The sequence below is a fragment of the Myxocyprinus asiaticus genome, chromosome 35, assembly GCF_019703515.2.
Source record: "Myxocyprinus asiaticus isolate MX2 ecotype Aquarium Trade chromosome 35, UBuf_Myxa_2, whole genome shotgun sequence".
NCBI classification, from domain to species: domain Eukaryota; kingdom Metazoa; phylum Chordata; class Actinopteri; order Cypriniformes; family Catostomidae; genus Myxocyprinus; species Myxocyprinus asiaticus.
Window position 1 is genome coordinate 25,483,835 of NC_059378.1, and position 22,997 is coordinate 25,506,831.

A 22,997-nucleotide genomic window follows, 5' to 3' on the forward strand; every position below is an offset into this window, starting at 1 on the left:
CTGTTTCGTTAATATTGTATATATATATATATATATATATATATATATATATATATATATATATATATATAAAGGATACAGAAACTCCAGCTATAGTGCTGTGGGAAGCAAGTAGGAGTTTCGCTGAAGCACCGCATTGATCAACGATGAGCATCTGAAGCGAAGAACCTGTTCACCGAGAGCATCTTCGACGTGATGTGGAGAACTCTTCACCGGATCACATAGGGGAGCAGAAAGCGAGTCATCCTGTTCACGTCTTGCTGAGAAGTTCCGTCCGTTGTAAGTGTATATCGACGGTGAAGCAGAAAGGGTTCCAAGACGAAGACAAATTTTGCAGTCTTGAAGGAAGAAAATTCTGAAGAAATGGTGACAGAACACCCGTTTATATAGGCCTACTGCGTGCCTAAAAGGGCGGGGCTCAGACACCATTGCCAGTCAGAAGATTGGCATGATTGTATAAGGGTCTCAACATGGTCGTGTAAGGACACTTCCCTATAGTGCTTACAGCAATGTCGAGTGAACTGAATCAGAAGGGAAACATGCTTTTTGCCACCGGGTGGTGTAGTTTCTGCATCTACCAGAAGCAGCTAATAGAGGGACCTGCAAACCAGCCAATTCCTGATCACCTGGTCCTGTGTGCCCCTGGCATCATTACCACTTTTCACCCCATAGGTATGATTCTGGGAGTGGGTTAGCTGGGTAAGATTTTGGCAGGGGGGAGGATATTGGCACAACAACAGTCCAATTCGTGAACCGCTTGATTTAAAAAATAATAATATTAATAATATTAAAAAATAAATAAATAAATAAATAAAAATAAACTATTTAAAAAAAAAAACATCAGTAGCTACTGGTGCTCACTTCTTTAAGCAGGAAGCTATGCCTGCCTGGCAGATATTCACACTGAGATATACTATATAAAACTCAATCCCTGTTTAATTATTTTAATGATCTGTTTAATAGTTGTTTTGGAGACTACACCTACTTGACACCCTCAAAAAAGTAGGTGTTGTGCACCTGCAATTCAGGCATCAACTATGCTGAGCTCTTGTATACACTCCATATTGACCATTACTTCGCACTCAAATCAAATAGATGTCCTATCTCATTTATAGCTGTCAAATAGTGTTAATTTGCAGTCTACCTATTATTGCAGCTGCATTTTTAAGTTTGTAAGACAAGTATGGTAGGGATGGGCGGATCGATCCTAACATACTTCCGATGCTGATGTTGTATCAAAAATGTTGATCCTCACACAAAAATATTGATTCTAAATTATTATTTTTTAAAACTAGTGATATTCTTATTTGGTTACCATGAATATGAACAATAATCATAAGCTTCAAAGTGAAATAAAAAGGATTAGGCTATATTAGCAAATACTTGTCTCATCTTAACTTGTATGATGAAAGACACAACAAGGCTCGTTCAAACAAGAGGGATCAGTGCCTTGTAAAGGTAATGATAGAAAATCAGAGAAAAAGCTTCTGGAGTAAATTCACGCTAAAATAACAACATATCTAAAGATGACATTATTTATAATGAGTTTGTGTGTAATTGTTGTTAATAAGTAATTTAAAAAATGATGATATTATTTTTAGTTTTTCGGCTGAACCCATGGTTTTACAACAGTATATTGTAGTAGTAACCATGGTTAATTGTGTGGTAACAATGGTTTAACTAAATACCATGGTTAAACTATAGTTACTGTAGTGAAACCATGGTTAATTTTTGTAAGGGTATACAAAACAGAAGTCTAATTATTTTCTGTTAAGGCTCACTAAAGTAAAAAAAAAAAAAAAGACGAATTATGACAACAAAAAAATATATATATATTTTAAATTACCCATTTTATCCCAAGAAATTGCACACACACACACACAAACACACACACACAAAAATAATAATACAAAAAATAAAAATAATAGAAGTATCGGTATTGGTATCGACGATATTGGACATGAAATGTCTGGAATCGGATCGAAAAGAAAATAAGTAGTATCGCCCATCCCTAAATTGTGACGAGTTATTTCAATGTCAATCACTTATTCATGTGTTTGGTATCTAATTGGCTGGAATGAGCCAAATCAGAAACAGACACAAAGCACAACTTTCCGTCATGTCCTGCGAGTGCGAAATCAGGTTTGAATTCGCACCGAGATAACTATTATCGTGATAATATCTGCAAGATTTTCAAATTCATTAATGATAATCTAGGACGACCTTTCAAAAATGCAAGTATTAAGGTTTTCCCCTGTTTCATTCATTTTTTCATGACTTGGTTCATACCACATCATACCTAGGGGTGAAATTTGTACCTCCGTGTTTTTCTCCGCCTTTTTAATACTTTTACATATTTTCCTACTTTGTGTTCATCAAATGCTTAAGGTATATTTTACATATAACTTATCATGTAGGTGTTTTTTTATGTAATGTCTGTTATTAGATCAACGAAGGCAGAGTTTACCCTTCAGTGGTGACATAGGTTTCATCCGCGTGTCCCGGAAGTTCTCTGGGCTTTTGGTGACGCTGCATTAGGCGACATGGCTTCACTCCGTAAGTCACATTTCAGCACTTTTTATTTCTATTATTCTATCTTATCTTCATGAAATCACTTTAGCAGTAAACAGGAATGTGCTGCTGTTTTGTTTAGGCTGGTTTAGTGAGGGCATGTAATCGGATTTGATTCTAGCAATGGTTCGTGCAGGTTGCTTTGCAGGCAGCCCAGTCAATTAGTGCATTCATTTGTTCTCATGTTAATAATAACTATTACACATTATCTAAGATTTGAATAGCGTTTGTGTGGACAATATTTATGCAGAGTTGGAAGAAATCTTTGAGCACATTTATAGCGTAATTATAGCCTCGGTAGCTCATTTGTTAAGACCTGATGAATATGATGGTGTTTGCAATGAACATGTTATTGCTGGTGCTTTACTATATATAATATATATATATTTTAACTCTCTTAACTGAAAGTTATTTTTAAAAGAAGAACACCGCTTTTCAAAAAGGTATTGCATTGGTACCCCAGAAGTCACTTAGGCCACACTTAAAAATCAATGAATGTCATTGTGTTAGATGTCAACATATCAAACTAGGTGGTTTTGTTAGGGTTTCAACGATAAAACAATAGTTGTTCTGCTGAAAATAAGAGTAAAAAGTATTGTTACATTCTGAGGTTGTCAATCTTTAGTGAAATGTGTCAAGACAATAGTTAATGTGATGAACAACACCTGAAGTTACTTTGCTAGGACACCTGTGTGAACTTCAAGGCAACTGACTTCCTATGTTCACTAAAACTCCCCTTGACCCTCGTTGATTAAAAATAGCTCAAAAGTTTTGTTCTGAGACAAGGTCTGTGTCTAGTATCGTTTGTAGACATCCATTGAACAATGAGAAATTCATCAAGGTGGGTCCTTTTGTCATTTAAGAAATCCAATTTCCTGTATTCCTGCTCGATATTAAATAAAATAATTTTGTACATTTGTCATTTTTCAGGATTGTTCACACTGTTGGTGCTGTCCTTGGTTCTTGGGACTCAGGCTCTGACCCCGTCTCATCATCTGACTCCCACCGATGTGGCTAGACTGCAGGCTGCATTAAGCCAGCCCCTCACTGACCTAAAATCTGCTTATTACTCTGTTGTCGGTCTGAGCAAGCTGGGCATCTCCACTGCTGATGCAGATGTGAGTAAAAACATTTCACATTGGTGAAAGATGTTAATTATTAAATAATTAAGGTTATTATGGCATGTCAATGATAATGGTATCATTCCTCTCTACTTCAGGAGACATGCAAGTTTATCAAGTCAAACTTGGACACCTCTAGCATTGAGTCCCTGTTTTACGCAGCCGAGGCTAGCCAAACTCTCTCTGGATGTGAGGTAAAATACATCTCTTTGGCCATGTTTACACCCAATATTAACTAGGGATGTGCAGAACTGCCAATTTTCATATTCGACTAGTCGGTCGGTTGTTTGAACGACTAGTCGTGTTAAGGATAATAATGTATAATGTTATCATGTGACCCTGATCAGACACCTTTTAGAGGTATATATGGATGCTATGTGCAGCACTTATAAATAGGCTAAATAATTATAACATCATTGTAACAGTTAAAGGATGGGCAAGGAGGAGGCGGTAACTGGCTGAACATAATGTTAAATGATAAAGCACAACATAAATGAACACAACACAAATGAACATAAATGAACACACATGCAATGCGGCTGCGTGCGTCTCTCTTGAACTGGCGTCTCCGGCCGACCCTTATCTCGCTGATCAACTGATTCAGCGCCGATCGTGCTCCATCACGGCCTTGCCACACCCTCCTCATCGTCACCCTCCTCCCCAGCCCAATTCAGGCTGGGGCGCCACTGGCGCTGCCCTTCCGGCCATTCTGTCAGCCAGTGGTCAACCCCGCCTCCTGTGAACCTGTAGGGAGAGACGAGGGGAGGCGTGGGGAGAGGGAAAGTGCGAGCGGAGACACACAGAGAGAGAGAGAGAGAGAGAGAGAAAGAACTTGCTCGCCGGCTCCCAGATGCGCTGTCGCCCGGTCCTCAACCGCTTCTCCACCCTCAGTCGGACGCCAGCTCGCTCCTCCCCCAGTGGACGTGGCATCTTGGCGGTGCTGAGGCTTGAACCCCCGACCTTCTGGTCAGTAAGCCCAGAGCCTTAACCGCTGAGTGACCTGTTTAGGTACATTTTCAAATATATGCAAATATATATAGAGCGAACACAGAGCGCTTTGCGTTTTGTAATGTATAAATAGAACTTTCCATTGGAATGAATGGGAGAACAAAGAAAACAGAGACATTTTCATAGCGACACAATGTTTACAGTTTTCAAGAAAATTAACCTATAAATGGCTTACTTATAGTTGCTCTGCATATTAAGCTTGAATAGGAGAAAGTATTTTAAAACAGAATAAGTAACTTCAGCTGTAATTGACCTTTGAGCAAAAGTAGGTGTCCTTGTTGATGTTATACAGTACATGTTCATTTGGAAATGGAAAAAAAATCCATAGCATGCTCTTCTCGAGATTTTATAAAAAGAAAAAGAAAGAAAAAAAACATGCGTGTATCCTCGCATATACCTCGTTGTCACTTTTACAAGTAGAGCAAAACATTTTTTTACATTTCTATAAAATTTAACTTAAAACGGCTCAAACACACATTACTACTGTAGACTTTCGTTGGAAAAAAAGCAGCATTTGTCACAGAAATGGCAAACGGCAACAATTGCTAAGATAGGATTGTTTAGAAATGCATTGAAGGCGGGGCTTAGCTGAGGGTCAATTGAGAGAAACTGTTCGCCAATTTCTTTTCATGTTTTTTTTTTTTTGTTTTTATTTTTTTTATTTTTTTTTTTACACTTTATTGTGATGTAGTAGCACACTGATACAATGTGTGATGTATGCAGTCATGAAATCAAAGACCCTCCCATCCAGATCTAAACACAAGTGGTCACAGTCACAAGTGTTGTTTGAGTAATCCATTTATGAAATGTTTTGGACGTTAACTTAAAATCTGTATTTAGCACTTTTCCTATGTGATGACCCGAAACAGATGTTAATACCAGGTGTAAATGGAGTCTCTTTTTCTTTTATGCAATCACTGTGATGTTTTGTAAATTAATGGCAATGTACCATACCTGATCACATCTTATTTGATAACCTTTGGCTGCTGTGTTGTTTGTTTAATCCTGACAGATTCCAGTGTCAAACGAGACACGTGATTTGCTGTTGGCGGCTGTGAGTGAAGACTCCACAGCGTCTCAGATCCATCAGTCTGTGAGTGCTCTCAGCTCGCTTGGGCTGCCTCTGGCCTCACAGGAGGTGGTCAGTGCCCTGAAAGCTCGCATCTCCAAAGAGGACAATGTCTTGACGTGAGAACATTTTATTTTAAGGACTTGAAATTGAAATTTCATGTTAGAAGCTTACTTTGTGGGATCTTTTTATTAGTTATTTAGAGGTATGCACCCACATTTCGGCCACTGACGTTTTGAATTTAAAATCCGATAACAGAAACACTGACATGGAGAGAAAGTAGAGTTCGTGTGAAATTATTCTTATTTACATTTAATGTATACACCGGCTGATGATGGATGATATATTGACGATATCAAGGTCGCGCTTACAGTTGAGATGTGTGCACATCTCTGTTTGTGTCCGCTGTCTACATCAGTGGTGTCAAACCATGGCCCTGTGATGGAGTCCAATCCAGCCAACATGCATTCAGCACTTTTTTTTTTTTAAACGGGATCTGTGAGTGACTGTCACAGAGAAACGGTGCTCATTTTTCCTGAATCACGGCAATAATGTCAACATGAATGATGGACAAATTCAAGGAAAATATTAGAAATGTAAAATATGCATTTATCCTTTGTGTATTCTTAAGCACTACAATTGCACCTTGCAGAGTAAAGATGTGCATGTATTAGCCAAAAGGCAGTTATGTGGAGCCTATATATTATGGTAGTAATGCCACCTAAAGGAAGAACAATTGTAATTGCTTAGATATTGTAATAACATAGTTAGAATTTTTGTTATTCCATTTTTATTTTTCATTTTTTTTAAACAATCATTTTCAGTTTCTGTTTTTGGCCCAATGTGCCCAGAAATTAAGGTTTGGGCCTAGATTTTTCATTGTGGTGCATCATTAGTTAAATAATAGTTTTATTTTGTATTATTTTATAAGTTTGTTCTATTCAGAATATATGTGCTTCATAAGTATCTAATTTTCTCTTCTCCCAACAGAATCATACTAGCACTGCAGACTGCGTCTCGTCTTTCTCAGCAGGCTGACCTTGGAGATATCCTGGAAGAAATAGAGGTCAGGGAGTTCAGCGGAGGATGCCAAGAAATACTTGGCCTATTCTATTTCATAAATTACCTTTTTATTTTGTTGTTGTTTGGAATGTCAGTTGTTAGTTTCTGGTGAGATGCAATGTTTTTTCATTTTAAATATTTCAACTAGCAATTACACAGGCAAGTACTGGAATGCTGCATGTATGACCCAAAGAGGAAGACCCCAGAGAATAACAGAACCATAATGTTAGACTGAACAGTTCAAAAGCCATCAGAACATGCTACCATTTTTACAGCATTTGACCAGTAGGTGGCGCATCTCTGCATCTTCTTAAGGACCATTAGGCTGTGGTCCCAATATAAAATATAGAGTTTCAATATGAAACTGCAGTGCCAAGATACAGCCTCAATTCCTGGTTGGCAGCTAAGCTGTCAACTGCGTTAGAGAATCAGAAATTCCTTTGGTCATATTTGTGAGACTTGGTCTGAAGATCATGTGACAATCTTGGCAGAGATTTAATAAAATTTGTAGGTTGAGGAAAAAAACCTGGTTTCAATTAGATTAAAAAATGGCAGACAGGCACTAGAGCAAAAGTTGATAAATGGGGTAATGTTTAACTCTGCCTGATCCAAGGTTTTGCTTCTGTAATACGAATTTGTGAAAAGTCCTTAAAGGGATAGTGTACCCAAAAATGAAAATTTTCTCATCTACTCACTTTCATGCCATCCCTGTCATGTATGACTTTCTTTCTTCTGCTGAACACAAATGAAGATTTTTAGAAGAATATCCCACCTCTGTAGATCTTTTCAATGCAAGTGAATGGTGGCCAGATTTTTGAAGCTCCAGAAATCACATAAAGGCAGTATAAAAGTCATCTATACAACTACAGTGGTTTAATATTTGTATTCTGAAGTGATGCAATCACTTTGTGTGAGAAACAGATCAATATTTAAATATTTTTTACTCCAAAACTTTCAGAATGTGTAAGTGTAGATTTTAGAGAAAAAATAACTTAAAAATGGATCTGTTTCTCAATCTCACCCACACCTGTCATAACACTTTTTTTAGCTTGAAAGTTCTGGCCACCATTCACTTGCATTGTATGGACCTGTAGAGCTAAAATGTTCTAAAAATCTTGGTTTGTGTTCAGCAGAAGAAAGCCATACACTTCTGGGAAGAGTAAATTATTAGAGAATTTTCTTCTTTTTTTTTTTTTTTTTTCCCTCATCCCTTTAAGAGAGGATCTGTGACACTAGAAAGGTTACAACCAGATCGAGACATAAATACATACTGTACATTCACATTTAATTACAATCAAAATATGTTTTGGATTTAAATTAGCTGAGATTATAGATCTTAAAAAGTTCTGTATTCGTATCGTAGGATCTGGCTGCACGTTTGGATGATCTGGGTGGAGTGTATCTTCAGTTTGAGGAGGGTCTGGAGGCCACAGCATTGTTTGTTTCTGCCACTTACGCTCTGTCTGATCATGTGGACATAGAGCCTCCACTGAAAGAGGTAGAGCACACTTCAGCCCCCCTGAAAATACCAGTGCTGTGAACGCTTTGGAAAGGTTGATGTTTTTGCAGTGCTGAATATAACTGAATATAAATTACTTTTCTACTGTGTCCATCTCAGCATCAGGTAATCCAGCTGGTGAACTCCATTTTCAGTAAGAAATCTTGGGAAACTCTGTCAGAAGCGTTCAGCGTGGCCATGTGCGGCTGCAGCGCTCTCCAACAATCACTTCCACGTGCCCGTCATCGTCAGTTCAAAGGGCCCTGCTGCTGTGTCCCAAAGCCAGCCCCTTCTGCAGGTAGACACTGAACTTTTAGTACAATAAGGGGTGCACAGATATCGACATTGTAGCCATTAGTGATTTTTTTTTTTTATTTCTTTTACATTTTGGTCCGTAACTGATATTATTAAGGTAAGCATCAGGATTAGTATTTGAACAAACCCTATCCCTAAATATATTACACTTCTGTACATAACTCTTCACCGTTTTTGTACAATGGACTTGAATGATACTTCAAATCTTGCGGCTTGTTGAGGACAGTATTACTTTCTCAGCGATTGGTCTTCCAGGTTTCGCCTGGTAGAAGATTCAGACGAGCTAAAAAAGTTACATAGACTGAGCCATATCTAGAGACCAGAATATCATAGATGTTTAGGGGTGGGATCTTTTGACTAGGGCAACAACCCAAAACACTCTAGTATCGTAGTTAATTTAAAAATTGGTACTGTGATACCAATATGGATATATTGTGCATAAAAAATTCAGTAGGCCAGAAGAGACTTGTGAGAATAGAATGTGTATGTCTTAGTTCATTTGGAATATGCTGATTACATATACAGGAATATTCCAGAAGCTTTTGAGCATTTAAATGTCTTAACCAGAATATGGACCAGCATCAGAAATTATTTGCATTTAAACAAGGTCAGTGTTTTTAGAGCACTAACATTTTCTGAATTATTATGTGTTTCTCCTGCAACAGCTTCAGTTGACAGATATTCTGTGCCAACCACTCAGTTCAGCCAGTGTGCTGGTGGAGTCAGCCAGTGCTGTGGCCACAAAATCTGCCATCCTCAGCCAAGCACCCTTCACCCTCAGAGAGTGTGTACATCTCAAATTGCTTTTATATGCTTCAATTGCTTGTATCATTGTACAGTAGATACATTTGTGCTCAAAAGTTTGCATACCTTGGCAGAAATTGTGAAATTTTGGCATTGATTTTGAAAATATGACTGATCATGCAAAAAAAAACTTTAAGGATAGTGATCATATGAAGCCATTTATTGTCACATAGTTGTTTGGCTCCTTTTTAAATCATAATGATAACAGAAATCACCCAAATGGCCCTGATCAAAAGTTTACATACCCTTGAATGTTTGGCCTTGTTACAGACACTCAAGGTGACACACACACAGGTTTAAATGGCAATTAAAGGTTAATTTCCCACATCTGTGGCTTTTTAAATTGCAATTAGTGCCTGTGTATAAATAGTCAATGAGTTTGTTAGCTCTCACGTGGATGCACTGAGCAGGCTAGATACTGAGCCATGAGGAGCAGAAAAGAACTGTCAAAAGACCTGCGTATCAAGGTAATGGAACTTTATAAAGATGGAAAAGGATATAAAAAGATATCCAAAGCCTTGAAAATGCCAGTCAGTACTGTTCAATCACTTATTAAGAAGTGGAAAATTTGGGGATCTCTTGATACCAAGCCTAGGTCAGGTAGACCAAGAAAGATTTCAGCCACAACTGCCAGAAGAATTGTTCAGGATACAAAGAAAAACCCATAAGTAACCTCAGGAGAAATACAGGCTGCTCTGGAAAAAGATGGTGTGGTTGTTTCAAGGAGCACAATACGACGATACTTGAACAAAAATTAGCTGCATTTCTCCTGAGGTTACCTATGGGTTTTTCTTTGTATCCTGAACAATTCTTCTGGCAGTTGTGGCTGAAATCTTTCTTGGTCTACCTGACCTAGGCTTGGTATCAAGAGATCCCCGAATTTTCCACTTCTTAATAAGTGATTGAACAGTACTGACTGGCATTTTCAAGGATTTGGATATCTTTTTATATCCTTTTCCATCTTTATAAACCTTGTTACGCAGGTCTTTTGACAGTTCTTTTCTGCTCCCCATGGCTCAGTATCTAGCCTGCTCAGTGCATCCACATGAGAGCTAACAAACTCATTGACTATATATATATACACAGACACTAATTGCAATTTAAAAAGCCACAGGTGTGGGAAATTAACCTTTAATTGCCATTTAAACCTGTGTCACCTTGTGTGTCTGTTACAAACATTCAAGGGTATGTAAACTTTTGATCAGGGCCATTTGGGTGATTTCTGTTACCATTATGATTTAAAAAGGAGCCAAACAACTATGTGATAATAAATGGCTTCATATGATCACTATCCTTAAATAAAAGATTTTTTTTTTTTTTTTTTTTGCATGATCAGTCATATTTTCAAAATCAATGCAAAAATTTCACAATTTCTGCCAGGGTATGCAAACTTTTGTGCGCAACTGTAGATAGATAAATAGATACATACAAACACTGATAAGCCACAACATTAAAACCACTGACAGGTGAAGTGTATAACATTGATTATATCGTTACAATGGTAACTGTCAAGGTGTGGGTTATATTAGTTGGCAAGTGAACAGTCAGTTCTTGAATTTCATGTGTTGGAAGCAGGAAAAATGGGCAAGCGTAAGTATCTGAGCGACTTTGAAAACAAGGGCCAAATTGTGATGGCTCTGACTGGGTCGGAGCATCTCCAAAACGGCAGGTTTTGTGGTGTGTTCCCAATACGCAGTGCTTCGTACCTACCAAAAGTGGTCCAAGGAAGGACAACTGGTGAACTGGCGACATGGTCATGGGCACCCAAGGCTCATTGTTGTGTGTGGGGAGCAAAGGCTAGCCCGTCTGGTCCGGTCCCACAGAAGAGCTACTGTAGCACAAATTGCTGAAAAACTTAATGCTGGCCATGATAGAAAGGTGTCAGAACACACTATGCATCGCAGCTTGCTGCGTATGGGGCTGCGTAGCCACAGACCGGTCAGAGCACCCATGCTGATCCCTGTCCACTGCCAAAAGCGCCTACAATGGGCACGTGAGCGTCAGAACTGGACCATGGAGCAATGGAAGAAGATGGCCTGGTCTGATGAATCACATTTTCTTTTAGATCATTTGGATGGCCGGGTTCATGTGTGCCTTTTACCTGGGGAAGAGATGGCAGCAGGATGCACCATGGGAAGAAGGCAAGCTGGCGGAGGCAGTATGATGCTCTAGGCAATGTTCTGCTGGGAAACCTTGGGTCCTGGCATTTATGTGGATGTTACTTGACATGTATCACCTACCTAAAGATTGTTGCAGACCACATACTTCCCTTCATGGCAATGGTATTCCCTGATGGCAGTGGCCTCTTTCAGCAGGATAATGCGCCTTGCCACACTGCAAAAATTGTTCAGGAATGGTTTGAGGGACATGACAAAGAGTTCAAGGTGTTGACTTGGCCTCCAAATTCCCCAGATCTCAATCTGATTGAGAAAAAACATTGAGCATCTATGGCAGGGGTTGGCAACCTATGGCAAGCGTGCCAGCATTGGCACGCGGAGGGGTAATCACTGGCACGCCAGCAATGGAGAGAGGAATAGACTATTTTATTTATATAAATTCCACAACTGCATTCCAATCTACATCTTGATGTAATCCTTCCTCATGATCACGCAGTGTGTTTTTATGAGCTGAATGGGAGGCTAAACAAAAAGTTAAAATGTGACGAGACTACAGTATACCCAATAGACTAATGCAGTGCGTGCAAGCCATTTGTGCATCACGAGCAGGTAGTGCTTCACTTTCTGTTAATCGCATATAAACGTGCCCGCTTTGCTTCGGTCAGACTGCGTGGATGACCGCCTACATTCCGTGTTTCATTTGTTTCTTTTTGCTTTCAGAACAACACGTAATGCGATAAGAAAAACACCTTTATTAATCCATGAGATTTCCAACCAGCATATAGGTACACCCTCCTTAAACCATGGACATTCAAAATTACATTAAACGATTAAAAGAGAAAACAAACCCACATGGTGGGGTTCAAAAATCTGAGTCTGTTAAAAATATAAATTAAACCTGGAAATAAAGTTTTAGGATTTTGCAGGTGTGATTAACTGAAAAGGTCTAAATAGTTGATCGGCTTGCAATAAGCGAATGGCTTGCACGTGCAGCGCAAGTCTCGTCACACTTTAATACTGTTTAGCCTCCCATTCATCTGATGAAAACATGCTGCGTGATATAAAACGTCATATAAATAAAATAGCCTGCTCTTCTCTCACTGTTGCTTGCGTGCTAGTGATTAAATGATTACAGTGACATAAGAAATATTTAAGATTCCACACAGTTTCATGATCAGTCATCAAATAAGCAAATTTGTGACATTAACTTTACCTCACAACACAAAAGGACAGGTTTTCTTTCATTAAAGCACTTTAGATGCTCTGAAAATTCACATGCAGGATCATGATTATATCATAATCATCAGGTTTTGCACACAATTTTCACTCAAACTGTTTAATATAATTTGTAATGAAAAATAAACTATTAAATTAGAAAAATGCAAAATAGAAACATTTTCATAAGGGAAAATCGCATACATTTGCATGTTTTTGGGGGTTGTTGGCACAGCCATTGACCAGGAAAATAAAAATGGCACTCCATGTCAAAAAGGTTGCCAACCCCTGATCTATGGGGTGTGCTGGACCAACAAGTCCGATCCATGGAGGCCCCACCTTGCAACTTAAATGATCTGCTGCTAACGTCTTGGTGCCAGATACCACAGGACACCTTCGAAGGTCTTGTAGAGTCCATGCCTCAACAGGTCAGAGCTGTTTTGGCGGCTACACGATATTAGGCAGGTGGTTTTAATGATGTGGCTGATCGGTGTACAATTGGTAGATGTCAGTAGAAAGTCCAAGACCACTGTAATATTGGCCAGCAGTTTGTGCACCTTTAAGCAATAAGCCTGACAACAGATAAATTATTATGTTTGGAAATTTTCTCTGTTCCACAGTGGGGTTTTTGAGCTGAATTTCATAGCAAGCCAGCCTGCAAGTGGCTACTATCAGTTCTCTGTTGCTATCACGGGAGACAGCCGATTTGTCGGCAACCATGTTGAGGTAAACTGAATCTTTAAAGACATTAGGTAAAAAAGTTTAGTTGTCCATTTCTGTTTTAGCTACTCAGAATTCATAAAGGAGGACAAAGAGCTGACCTCAGAGTTGAACTTCTAACTGCAGTCACAATGAACTGTGATTCATTTCCTCATTCACTTAATGTTCACATGCTTAATTCATTGAAGATTCACTGAGTCATTGTAGCTATGTAAAAAATAATTACTCTGACTGTTCAGCTTACAATTATAAGGTAAATTGCATGTCACATTTGCTGTAGAGGTTTTCTTACAAGTCATAGGCCTCTTCCTCTGAACAAAATAATTTATTTTTGAAAAGCTACACAATTCTTGTAATTGCTGTGTTTTTCCTTTTATCTGCTGATTTTCCCTTGCAAATGTCCATATGTATGTATTAGAATAAACATGTTGTGTTGTTTTGAAGCTTTAAATTGAATACCATTTGATTCACTCATTCTCAGCTGAAAGTGAAGGTCTCGACCAGGGTCGCCATCAACAATATGGACTTGTCTATGGTGGATAAGGACCAGAGCATTGGCCCCAAAACCACCAGGCAAGTTTTTAGTGACCCTGATCTTGTTTATTTACATTGTATGCCTTTTTATTGCAAAATAATGCCAACTTGTGTGCCAAATTCTGTGTTTCAGAGTGGAATATCCAAATAAAGCCAAGGCGTCCTTTATGGCCGACAGCCATCAGAACTTTGCCATGACATTCCAGTTAGTTGACGAGACCACAGGAGTTGAACTCACCCCTCACCAGGTGGTTATCACAACTACAAATTTATTTGTATATGTTGAGTTTGCATTTAAGTCAATAAGCACATCAAGTGAATAAATTATATCCTTAGTGTCAAGTCTTTTAATGTACTTCTATAATAGCAGTGAAAGCAAAAGCTATAGCAGAGCTGCTTAAATTCATGCAATTGACTGACTTCATCTTATAGATAAATTTCACGAAAGTGTGTCGAGGTCACTTTGCACCCCGTCCAAAAAAAAACATCGTATTGCGCCTATTTTAGAACCATATTTGCACTGTGAAAATTATTTGTGTGACAATTAAGCACAACACAGTAACAACCCAGTGGGGTGTAATGATCCATCGATCTGGATTGATGCATCATTTGTTATTTGATCGATGCAATGTCATCGATGCAACGCGTAAACAAACATCGATGTATGTTTTTTTTTTTTTTTTTAGATGCACCTTTATTTTGACACTCTTATGCCAGCCATGTCCATACGCATTTTTATCAGGGGATGCAGCAACCTTATTGCTTTATAAGCATTAAATATGCTTTGCATGTGGGACACGGATATGCTAAGAGTGTTTAAAGTCTGAATTTGCGTTCTTCTCTATCCGTGCGTGCACTACAACTGGGCTTCCTTCGATATGTGAGCTCCATTGACAGCATAGCACGGAGCGGCTCACATGCGCGATTATATCGGGCTTCCCTTGATGTCGTGGCACATGCAACCCATTTGAATTCGATTTGAGAATTTCATATTTTAAAGCGCTATGGAGCAATTTAACCATGTCAAACGGCTAGACAGCCTCGACATTGTGTGTGTGTGTGTGTGTGCGCGTTATTTTTTAACAACTGAAGTACCTTTTTTGTGTTGTGGATGTCCCAATTTGGATACTGGATTTACTCTTTTCAGAGAGCTCAGTCAAATATTCAGATTGTATTTCGGCTGCATTTGTGAGATAATAAATGTAATTGATTTTATAAAATAGGCACATAATATATCGCAGGCCCCTGAATCGAATCGAAATCGCATCGCTGCAAACTAAGGTATCAGCAAATATCAGATCGCTGGCTAAGAGAATCTATATAAGATCGTATCATGATGAAACTTGAGATTTACACCCTTAGTAACAATGCAGTAATTTCAATGTATTTTTATTTCAATCTGCTTGAATTAAAGCCAGTACAACAGATACTACCGTGATTTATAAATTCTTTACAATGCAAGTAATATCATGTTTATGATACATTAGATGCTTAATTGTTATGAAATTCATGTCACTATGCAAAATGTCTTAATGGTCCTAAAAACAGGCTTAATTTTCTCTATGCAAAATAGAATTTATTTTTGATTTTGGGATTAAATATTACCTGGACATGTTCTTGACAGGCTTCCTGATATTCACTGCTTTGTTTACCAGTCGATCTATTTTAAATGCACATAAACATCTGAAATGTTTGAATGAACTGACTCTAGTCATTGCTCTCAGACGTTTGTGAGATTGCACAACCAGAAGACAGGACAGGAGGTGGTGTTTGTGGCTGAGCCCGACAGTAAGAACCTGTATAAGTTTGAGTTGGACACAGCTGAGAGGAAGACTGAGTTTAACTCCATCTCTGGCACCTATGCTCTTTACTTGATGGTGGGAGACGCTACGCTGGAGAACCCCATCTTATGGAACGTGGTAAGGCAGTTATTTTCATCAGAGATCAATGGGATCTTGAAGCAGAAGAGCTGATTTGTCTCGTTAGAATATACACTTTATGGCCAAAAGTATCTGGACACCTCCTAATTAATGAGTTTGGTAACTCCATTAATTCCAGTGAAGACAAATCATAATACTACTCCATACAATGGCATTATAGGGCATTGTGTGCATCTAACTTTGTTTGAGGGGAGACTTTTTCTATTCCAGCATGACAATGCCCCTGTGCACTTAGCAAGGTTCATAAAGGAATGGTTTACTGTGTCTGGTCTGGAAGAAATTGCCTGGCATGCACAAAGTTTAGACCTGATCCACATTGAACACCTTAGTTTGGGGTGAATTGGAATAGCAACTTTGAGCCAGGACCTATCGCCCAACATCAGTGTCTGACCTCACTGATGCTCTTGTGACTGAATGGGAGCAAATCCCTGCAGTGATGTTAATACATACAGTATAGCAGAAAGCCTTCTCAGAAGAGTGGAAGCTGTTGTTGTAGCAAAGGGGTATTTGATGCCTACAGTTTTGAAATTAAATACTCATTAAGCACATATGGTGTCCACAAAAGTTTTGTCACATAGTGCAGTTCAGACCTCTTGTTCTCTGGGGAATCTGTTTGCCAGCATGCCTGGTAATTAAGAGGTTGGAACTGTCAACATCCTTACAAAAAACATTGATTGGGATGACTTGACGTTTTTAACGTTTTATGTAAAATGTCTTTTCAAAGGCTGATGTTGTGCTCAAGTTTCTGGATGAAGAGGCACCTTCAACAATTCAAGCCAAAACTTTGTATATACCCAAACCAGAAATTCAGGTAAGAGCTCCAATGAGTGTAACAGCTTCCTAATAAAAGTCCCATCACTAGGGCTGAGTGACATATTCATATATTTATAATATATTTCCAATGATTGTGCTGGTGATATATAATTAAGCTTCTTATTTCACCATTACGTTTTCTGAAGAGCATGCTATTAGACTATTTTTTTTCTTGTCTTAGTTTTGTTCAACTAATGTTTTTCTGAAAAATACTCTCATTGATTCACATTTTCTGCTACTGAGGTTGAGGTACGGGAATGGTTAGGGTTTAGATTAGCTTTAGGTATAATTAATGCTGGTACTTAAACATAAGAACTATGCAACAACACATATAATAAGTACATTGTATAAAATGCGATTATTGCTGTATTTCACTTCCATGTTACATCTGTCATCATGATGTTTTTTTCTTTTTTTTTTTCACATAAAGTACCCAGCCCTACCCTAGCAATCACCTAATTTCTGTTGCTGTTATTGATAGTGTTGTGTTTCTATAGCATCTGTTCAGAGAGCCAGAGAAGAAGCCTCCTACAGTTGTGTCCAACGCATTTACCGCCCTCGTCCTTTCCCCATTTTTGTTGCTCCTCATTCTGGTAAGGACTCCTGAACCTTTTTTTTTTTTTTTTTTTTTTTTTTTCCAGGAGATCTTAAACTTGATATGCCATATTAAATTAAACTATTAAATGGCTATGACACTTTTTCTATACATGCAATCTATATTGGGATGTTTCTATGCATTTAGTCTGTCATTCTATCTCTTAGTCTGTCTCACTTATTTCTCTCTCATCTCTCCTATTCAGTGGTTTAAACTGGGAGCCAATATCTCAAACTTCACTCTGTCTCCTAGCACTGTTCTCTTCCACATAGGCCATGCAGGTGAGTTGACTGACTATTATTACACGGCACTGTAGAATACTTGATTCTGATTGATCTTTGCATTTTGCAGTCAGCTATTTTTGTATAATTACTGCTAACTTTATAATTGATCATTGTCCCAGGCAACCGGTTTCCTTCAAAGCTATGCTAGTTTCATTTCTCAATTGATTCAAATCATCATTTCATGTCCAACCATTCGTCCGTCATCCATCCAGTTAGTTAGTCAAGTAGCCATTTAAAAAGTAGAATTTTGCCACCCAGGTCATAATAAAAAGTGTTGGGGGATACACGACTGCTCCATCACCCTATCATGATCACTCTGTTGGGGTTTAGTTTGTGATTATGACTGGCTGACTGAACATTATCAATTACTTTATAATATTCCTCATGCTGCCTTATTATTTCAGATTATGACACTTTTTTTTTTCTTTAGGATAATTACATTTTAGTAACTAGAGTCAATTTAGAATTTTTGTCATCTTTAAAGTACGAGATTTCCAAAAATATAAATCAGCAGTATTCTTGTGTGATGATTTATACAGTGTATTTCAGTCAAAAGATTAATTGATTTGTTTGATTGTCACTTTAAAATATTCTGTTTTTTTTAATCACATTCTGTTTTTCCATTCCTTTCACTTTTAGCTATGCTGGGACTTATGTATGTGTACTGGACTCACTTAAACATGTTCCAGACTCTGAAGTATCTGGCTATCATAGGCAGTCTCACATTCCTGGCTGGGAACCGCATGCTGGCACAGAAAGCTGTGAAAAGGTACAATTTCTATCCCCTGTATTCAACACACTTTCAGAAAAACATGAGAAACTTGAAGTTCATTCAAATTGATGTTGCCCTTTTTGCCCTTGATTAAGCATCAACAGTTAAAACAGTGCAGTTTTGTTGTTTCTTGGTATAACAGAGAACTAGGCGATACTTGATATTTTTTAGCTTTGTGACTGTATTCATATACAGTATATACAATGTACATACATGTATACATATATATATTATAGCCTGACCGATATGGGATTAGAGACCGATACTGATTTTAGAGGGGGGAAATTCACCGAATACCGATATGGTGGCCGATATAGTTAATTTTTGTGCTGGAATGAAAACAGACCTTTTCTATGTGGATTGTGCACCAATAAGACTATGCAAATGTACTCAGAAGGCTGCTTTCTTAAACAATTTTTTTTATCAAAGAATATTTGACATTATTATTATACATTGTCAGTACAATAAATAGCTAAATAAACATCAGTACTGTGTGTTCAGTATCAGTCAGTTGCTGACCATTTATATAAAGAATAAATTAAAATTATAGCTAAATAAAAATCAGTAATGTATGTTCAGCATCAGTCAATGGCTGACCATTTAAATAAAGAATAAATTCAAATAAAATAAATTGCTAAATATACATCAGTTGTACTGTTTAGTATCAGTCAAATGCTGACTATTTTAATACTTCCAGTCAATTAGGGGCAGATTGTAAAACAAAAGCATTTACACCTGCCAAGACGAGAGATAAACAGCGGCAGTGGTGTTACTCCGTATTCTGTTATACAAGTTCAGGGGAAACTTTCAACAGTGGAAAACCAGACTTTTAAATATTTTTGAAGGGGTTACCAAACTGCGAATCCTGAACAAAACAGTTTGGTGAATACAAAAATACAAAACATTTGCTTCCACTCAGCTGACAAGGGATGAAAGTAGCTACATGGTTAGCTAGTTAGCTATAAGCTCGTTGTCACAGAGAGTAAAAGATGGACATTGTTTATTTACTTTCCAGAATTGCGTCTCACCAACTTGGTAACAACATAGCATGAAATCAGCACTCAACAGACACAATCCACCACCGCACCGTTATCTGCTGAGCTGCAAAAAGATGCTCTGATATTTACCTTTCAGTAAACTGCTACATTATTGACTGCACTGACAAACTATAGCTGGATAACATAGCAAACAGATGTGATAAACATGAGTGAGATGGTTGTCAGGGACAGGGTTAACATTATATATGTTATATTGAAAAGGGAAAATTATGGGGTCATTGTTAATTAACTTTCCAGTATGTTTTTCACAAACTAGTTAGCAACTTATCATGAAGACACCGCTTAACTCCGCACTGTCTGCAGAACCACCGGCAGCTCGGCTCTGTAAACAATTGACTCAGAGCGCGCTCTGCTGGATAAACTACGTTATGACACCAGTTCTAAATCACCCCAAGCATTGCTCTCTGCATTATAAGTTCTGAAAAAAAAAGTTTTCAAATCTGTGCATATCGTAAAACATACAGGTCAACACAATACATCTCTGAAAGGCTAATATCGGCCGATAATATAAATCGGTCGCGCACTAGTGTGTGTGTGTGTGTGTGTGTGTGTGTGTGTAGATATATATATATATACACACACACACACACACACACACATGCATACATACATACATACATCACACACAGTTGAAGTCAGAAGTCATTAAAAAAAAATTTTTAACCACTCCACAGATTTCATATTAGCAAACTATAGTTTTGGCAAGTCGTTTAGGACATCTACTTTGTGCATGACACGAGTAATTTTTCCAACAATTGTTTACCGACAGATTGTTTAAATTTTAATTGACTATATCACAATTCCAGTGGGTCAGAAGTTTACATACACTAAGTTAACTGTGCCTTTAAGCAGCTTGGAAAATTCCAGAAAATGATGTCAAGCCTTTAGGCAGTTAGCTTCTGAAAGTAGGTGCACTTAATTGGATGTGTACCTGTGGATGTATTTTAAAGCCTACCTTCAAACTCAGTGCCTCTTTGCTTGACATCATGGGAAAATCAAAATAAATCAGCCAAGACTTCAGAAAAAAAATTGTGTACCTCCACAAGTCTGGTTCATCCTTGGGAGCAATTTCCAAATGCCTGAAGGTACCACGTTCATCTGTACAAAAAATAGTATGCAAGTATAAACACCATGGGACCATGCAGCCATCATACCGCACAGGAAGGAGACACATTCTGTCTCCTAGAGATGAACGTAGTTTGGTGTGAAAAGTGCAAATCAATCCCAGAACAACAGCAAAGGACCTTGTGAAGATGCTGGAGGAAACCGGTAGACAAGTATCTATATCCACAGTAAAGCAAGTCCTATATCGACATAACCTGAAAGGCTGCCCAGCATGGAAGAAGCCACTGCTCCAAAACTGTAATAAAAGCCAGACTGCAGTTTGCAAATGCACATGGAGACAAAGAGCTTACTTTTTGAGAAATGTCCTCTGGCCTGATAAAACAAAAATTTAACTGTTTGGCCATAATTACCATCGTTATGTTTGGAGGAAAAAGAGTGAGGCTTGCAAGCCGAAGAACGCCATCCCAACTGTGAAGCATGGGGGTGGCAGCATCATGTTGTGGGGGGTGCTTTGCTGCAGGAGGGACTGGTGCACTTCACAAAATAGATGGCATCATGAGGAAGGAATATTATGTGGATATATTGAAGCAACATCTCAAGACATCAGCCAGAAAGTTAAAGCTCGGTCGTAAATGGGTCTTCCAAATGGACAATGACCCCAAGCAGACCACCAAAGGTGTGGCAAAATGGCTTAAGGACAACAAAGTCAAGGTGTTGGAGTGGCCATCGCAAAGCCCTGACCTCAATCCGATAGAAAATTTGTGGGCAGAACTGAAAAAGCATGTGCGAGCAAGGAGGCCTACAAACCTGACTCAGTTACACCAGTTCAGTCTGGAGGAATGGGCCAAAATTCCAGAAACTTATTGTGAGAAGCTTGAGAAAGATTATCCAAAATGTTTAACCCAAGTTAAATAATGGCAATGCTACCAAATAATAACAAAGTGTATGTAAACTTCTGACCCACTGGGAATGTGATGAAAGAAATAATAGCTGAAATAAATCATTCTCTCTACTACTATTCTGACATTTCACATTCTTAAAATAACGTAGTGATCCTAACTGACCTAAGTTAATGTCAGGAATTGTGAAAAACAGAGTTAAATGTATTTAGCTAAGGTGTATGTAAACTTCTGACTTCAACTGTACACTGGCTGCCAAAAGTTTGGAATAATGTACAGATTTTGCTCTTATGGAAAGAAATTGGTATTTTTATTCACCAAAGTGGCATTGATCACAATGCATGGTCAGGACATTAATAATGTGAAAAATTACTATTACAATTTGAAAAAAATGTTCAGAACTTCTTCAGAGAAATCTCATCAAAAAATCCTCCATGTGCAGCAATGACAGCTTTGCAGATCCTTGGCATTATAGCTGTCAGTTTGTCCAGATACTCAGGTGACATTTCACCCCACGCTTCCTGTAGCACTTGCCATAGATGTGGCTGTCTTTTCGGGCACTTCTCACGCACTTTACAGTCTAGCTGATCCCACAAAAGCTCAATGGGGTTAAGATCCATAACACTCTTTTCCAATTATTTGTTGTCCAATGTCTTGTGTTTCACCCCTGATTCTTTTCTTTACTGTTGTACATGAAACTGGTGAGTGGGTAGAAGTCAATGAAGCTGTCAGCTGAGGACATGTGAGGCGTTTATTTCTCAAACTAGAGACTCTGATGTACTTATCCTCTTGTTTAGTTGTACATCTGGCCTTCCACATCTCTTTCTGTCCTTGTTAGAGACACTTGTCCTTTGTCTTTGAAGACTGTAGTGTACACCTTTGTATGAAATCATCTGTGTTTTGGCAATTTCAAGCATTGTATAGCCTTCATTCCTCAAAACAATGATTGGCTGACGAGTTTCTAGAGAAAGCTGTTAATTTCTTGCCATTTTTGACCTAATATTGACCTTGAGACATGCCAGTTTATTGCATACTGTGGCAACTCAAAAACAAACACAAAGACAATGTTAAGCTTCATTTAGCGAACCAAATAGCTTTCAACTGTGTTTGATATAATGGCAAGTGATTTTCTTGTACCAAATTAGCAATTTAGCATGATTACTCAAGGATAAAGTGTTTTGAAGTGATGGCTGCTGGAAATGGGTCCTGTCTAGATTTGATCAAAAATGACTTTTTTCAAATAGTGATGGTTCTGTTGTTTACATCAGTAATGTCCTGACTATACTTTGTGATCAGTTGAATGCCACTTTGGTGAATTAAAGTACCAATTTCCTTCCGAAACAGCAAAATCTGTATATTATTCTAAACTTTTGGCCACCAGTGTATATACAGGTCAACAGAGAATTGCCAGACTGGTTAGAACTGACAAAATCTACGGTAACTCAAATAACCGTTCTGTACAATTGTGGTGAGAAGAATATAATCTCGGAATGCTATTCTGAGATGCGGGTTGGTGCTGATTTGGTGGCACGAGGGG

The 22,997-nt window shown here is 38.2% G+C and overlaps 1 protein-coding gene across 1 annotated transcript in view; it reads left to right on the forward strand.

Moving 5' to 3' along the window:
• The first annotated feature begins 2,092 nt into the window (after nt 1-2,092).
• LOC127425939 (dolichyl-diphosphooligosaccharide--protein glycosyltransferase subunit 2-like) overlaps nt 2,093-22,997 on the forward strand; it is a 30,814-nt gene continuing 9,909 nt past the window's right edge. The window contains 18 exon segments of the mRNA XM_051672292.1: nt 2,093-2,234; nt 2,447-2,556; nt 3,502-3,689; nt 3,791-3,886; nt 5,713-5,888; nt 6,760-6,835; nt 8,195-8,329; nt 8,450-8,527; nt 8,529-8,627; nt 9,310-9,428; nt 13,401-13,506; nt 13,982-14,073; nt 14,168-14,282; nt 15,759-15,953; nt 16,699-16,785; nt 17,285-17,380; nt 17,588-17,663; nt 18,306-18,435. Of these exon segments, the coding sequence (XP_051528252.1) occupies nt 2,544-2,556; nt 3,502-3,689; nt 3,791-3,886; nt 5,713-5,888; nt 6,760-6,835; nt 8,195-8,329; nt 8,450-8,527; nt 8,529-8,627; nt 9,310-9,428; nt 13,401-13,506; nt 13,982-14,073; nt 14,168-14,282; nt 15,759-15,953; nt 16,699-16,785; nt 17,285-17,380; nt 17,588-17,663; nt 18,306-18,435 (1,877 nt within the window). The 5' untranslated portion in view covers nt 2,093-2,234; nt 2,447-2,543.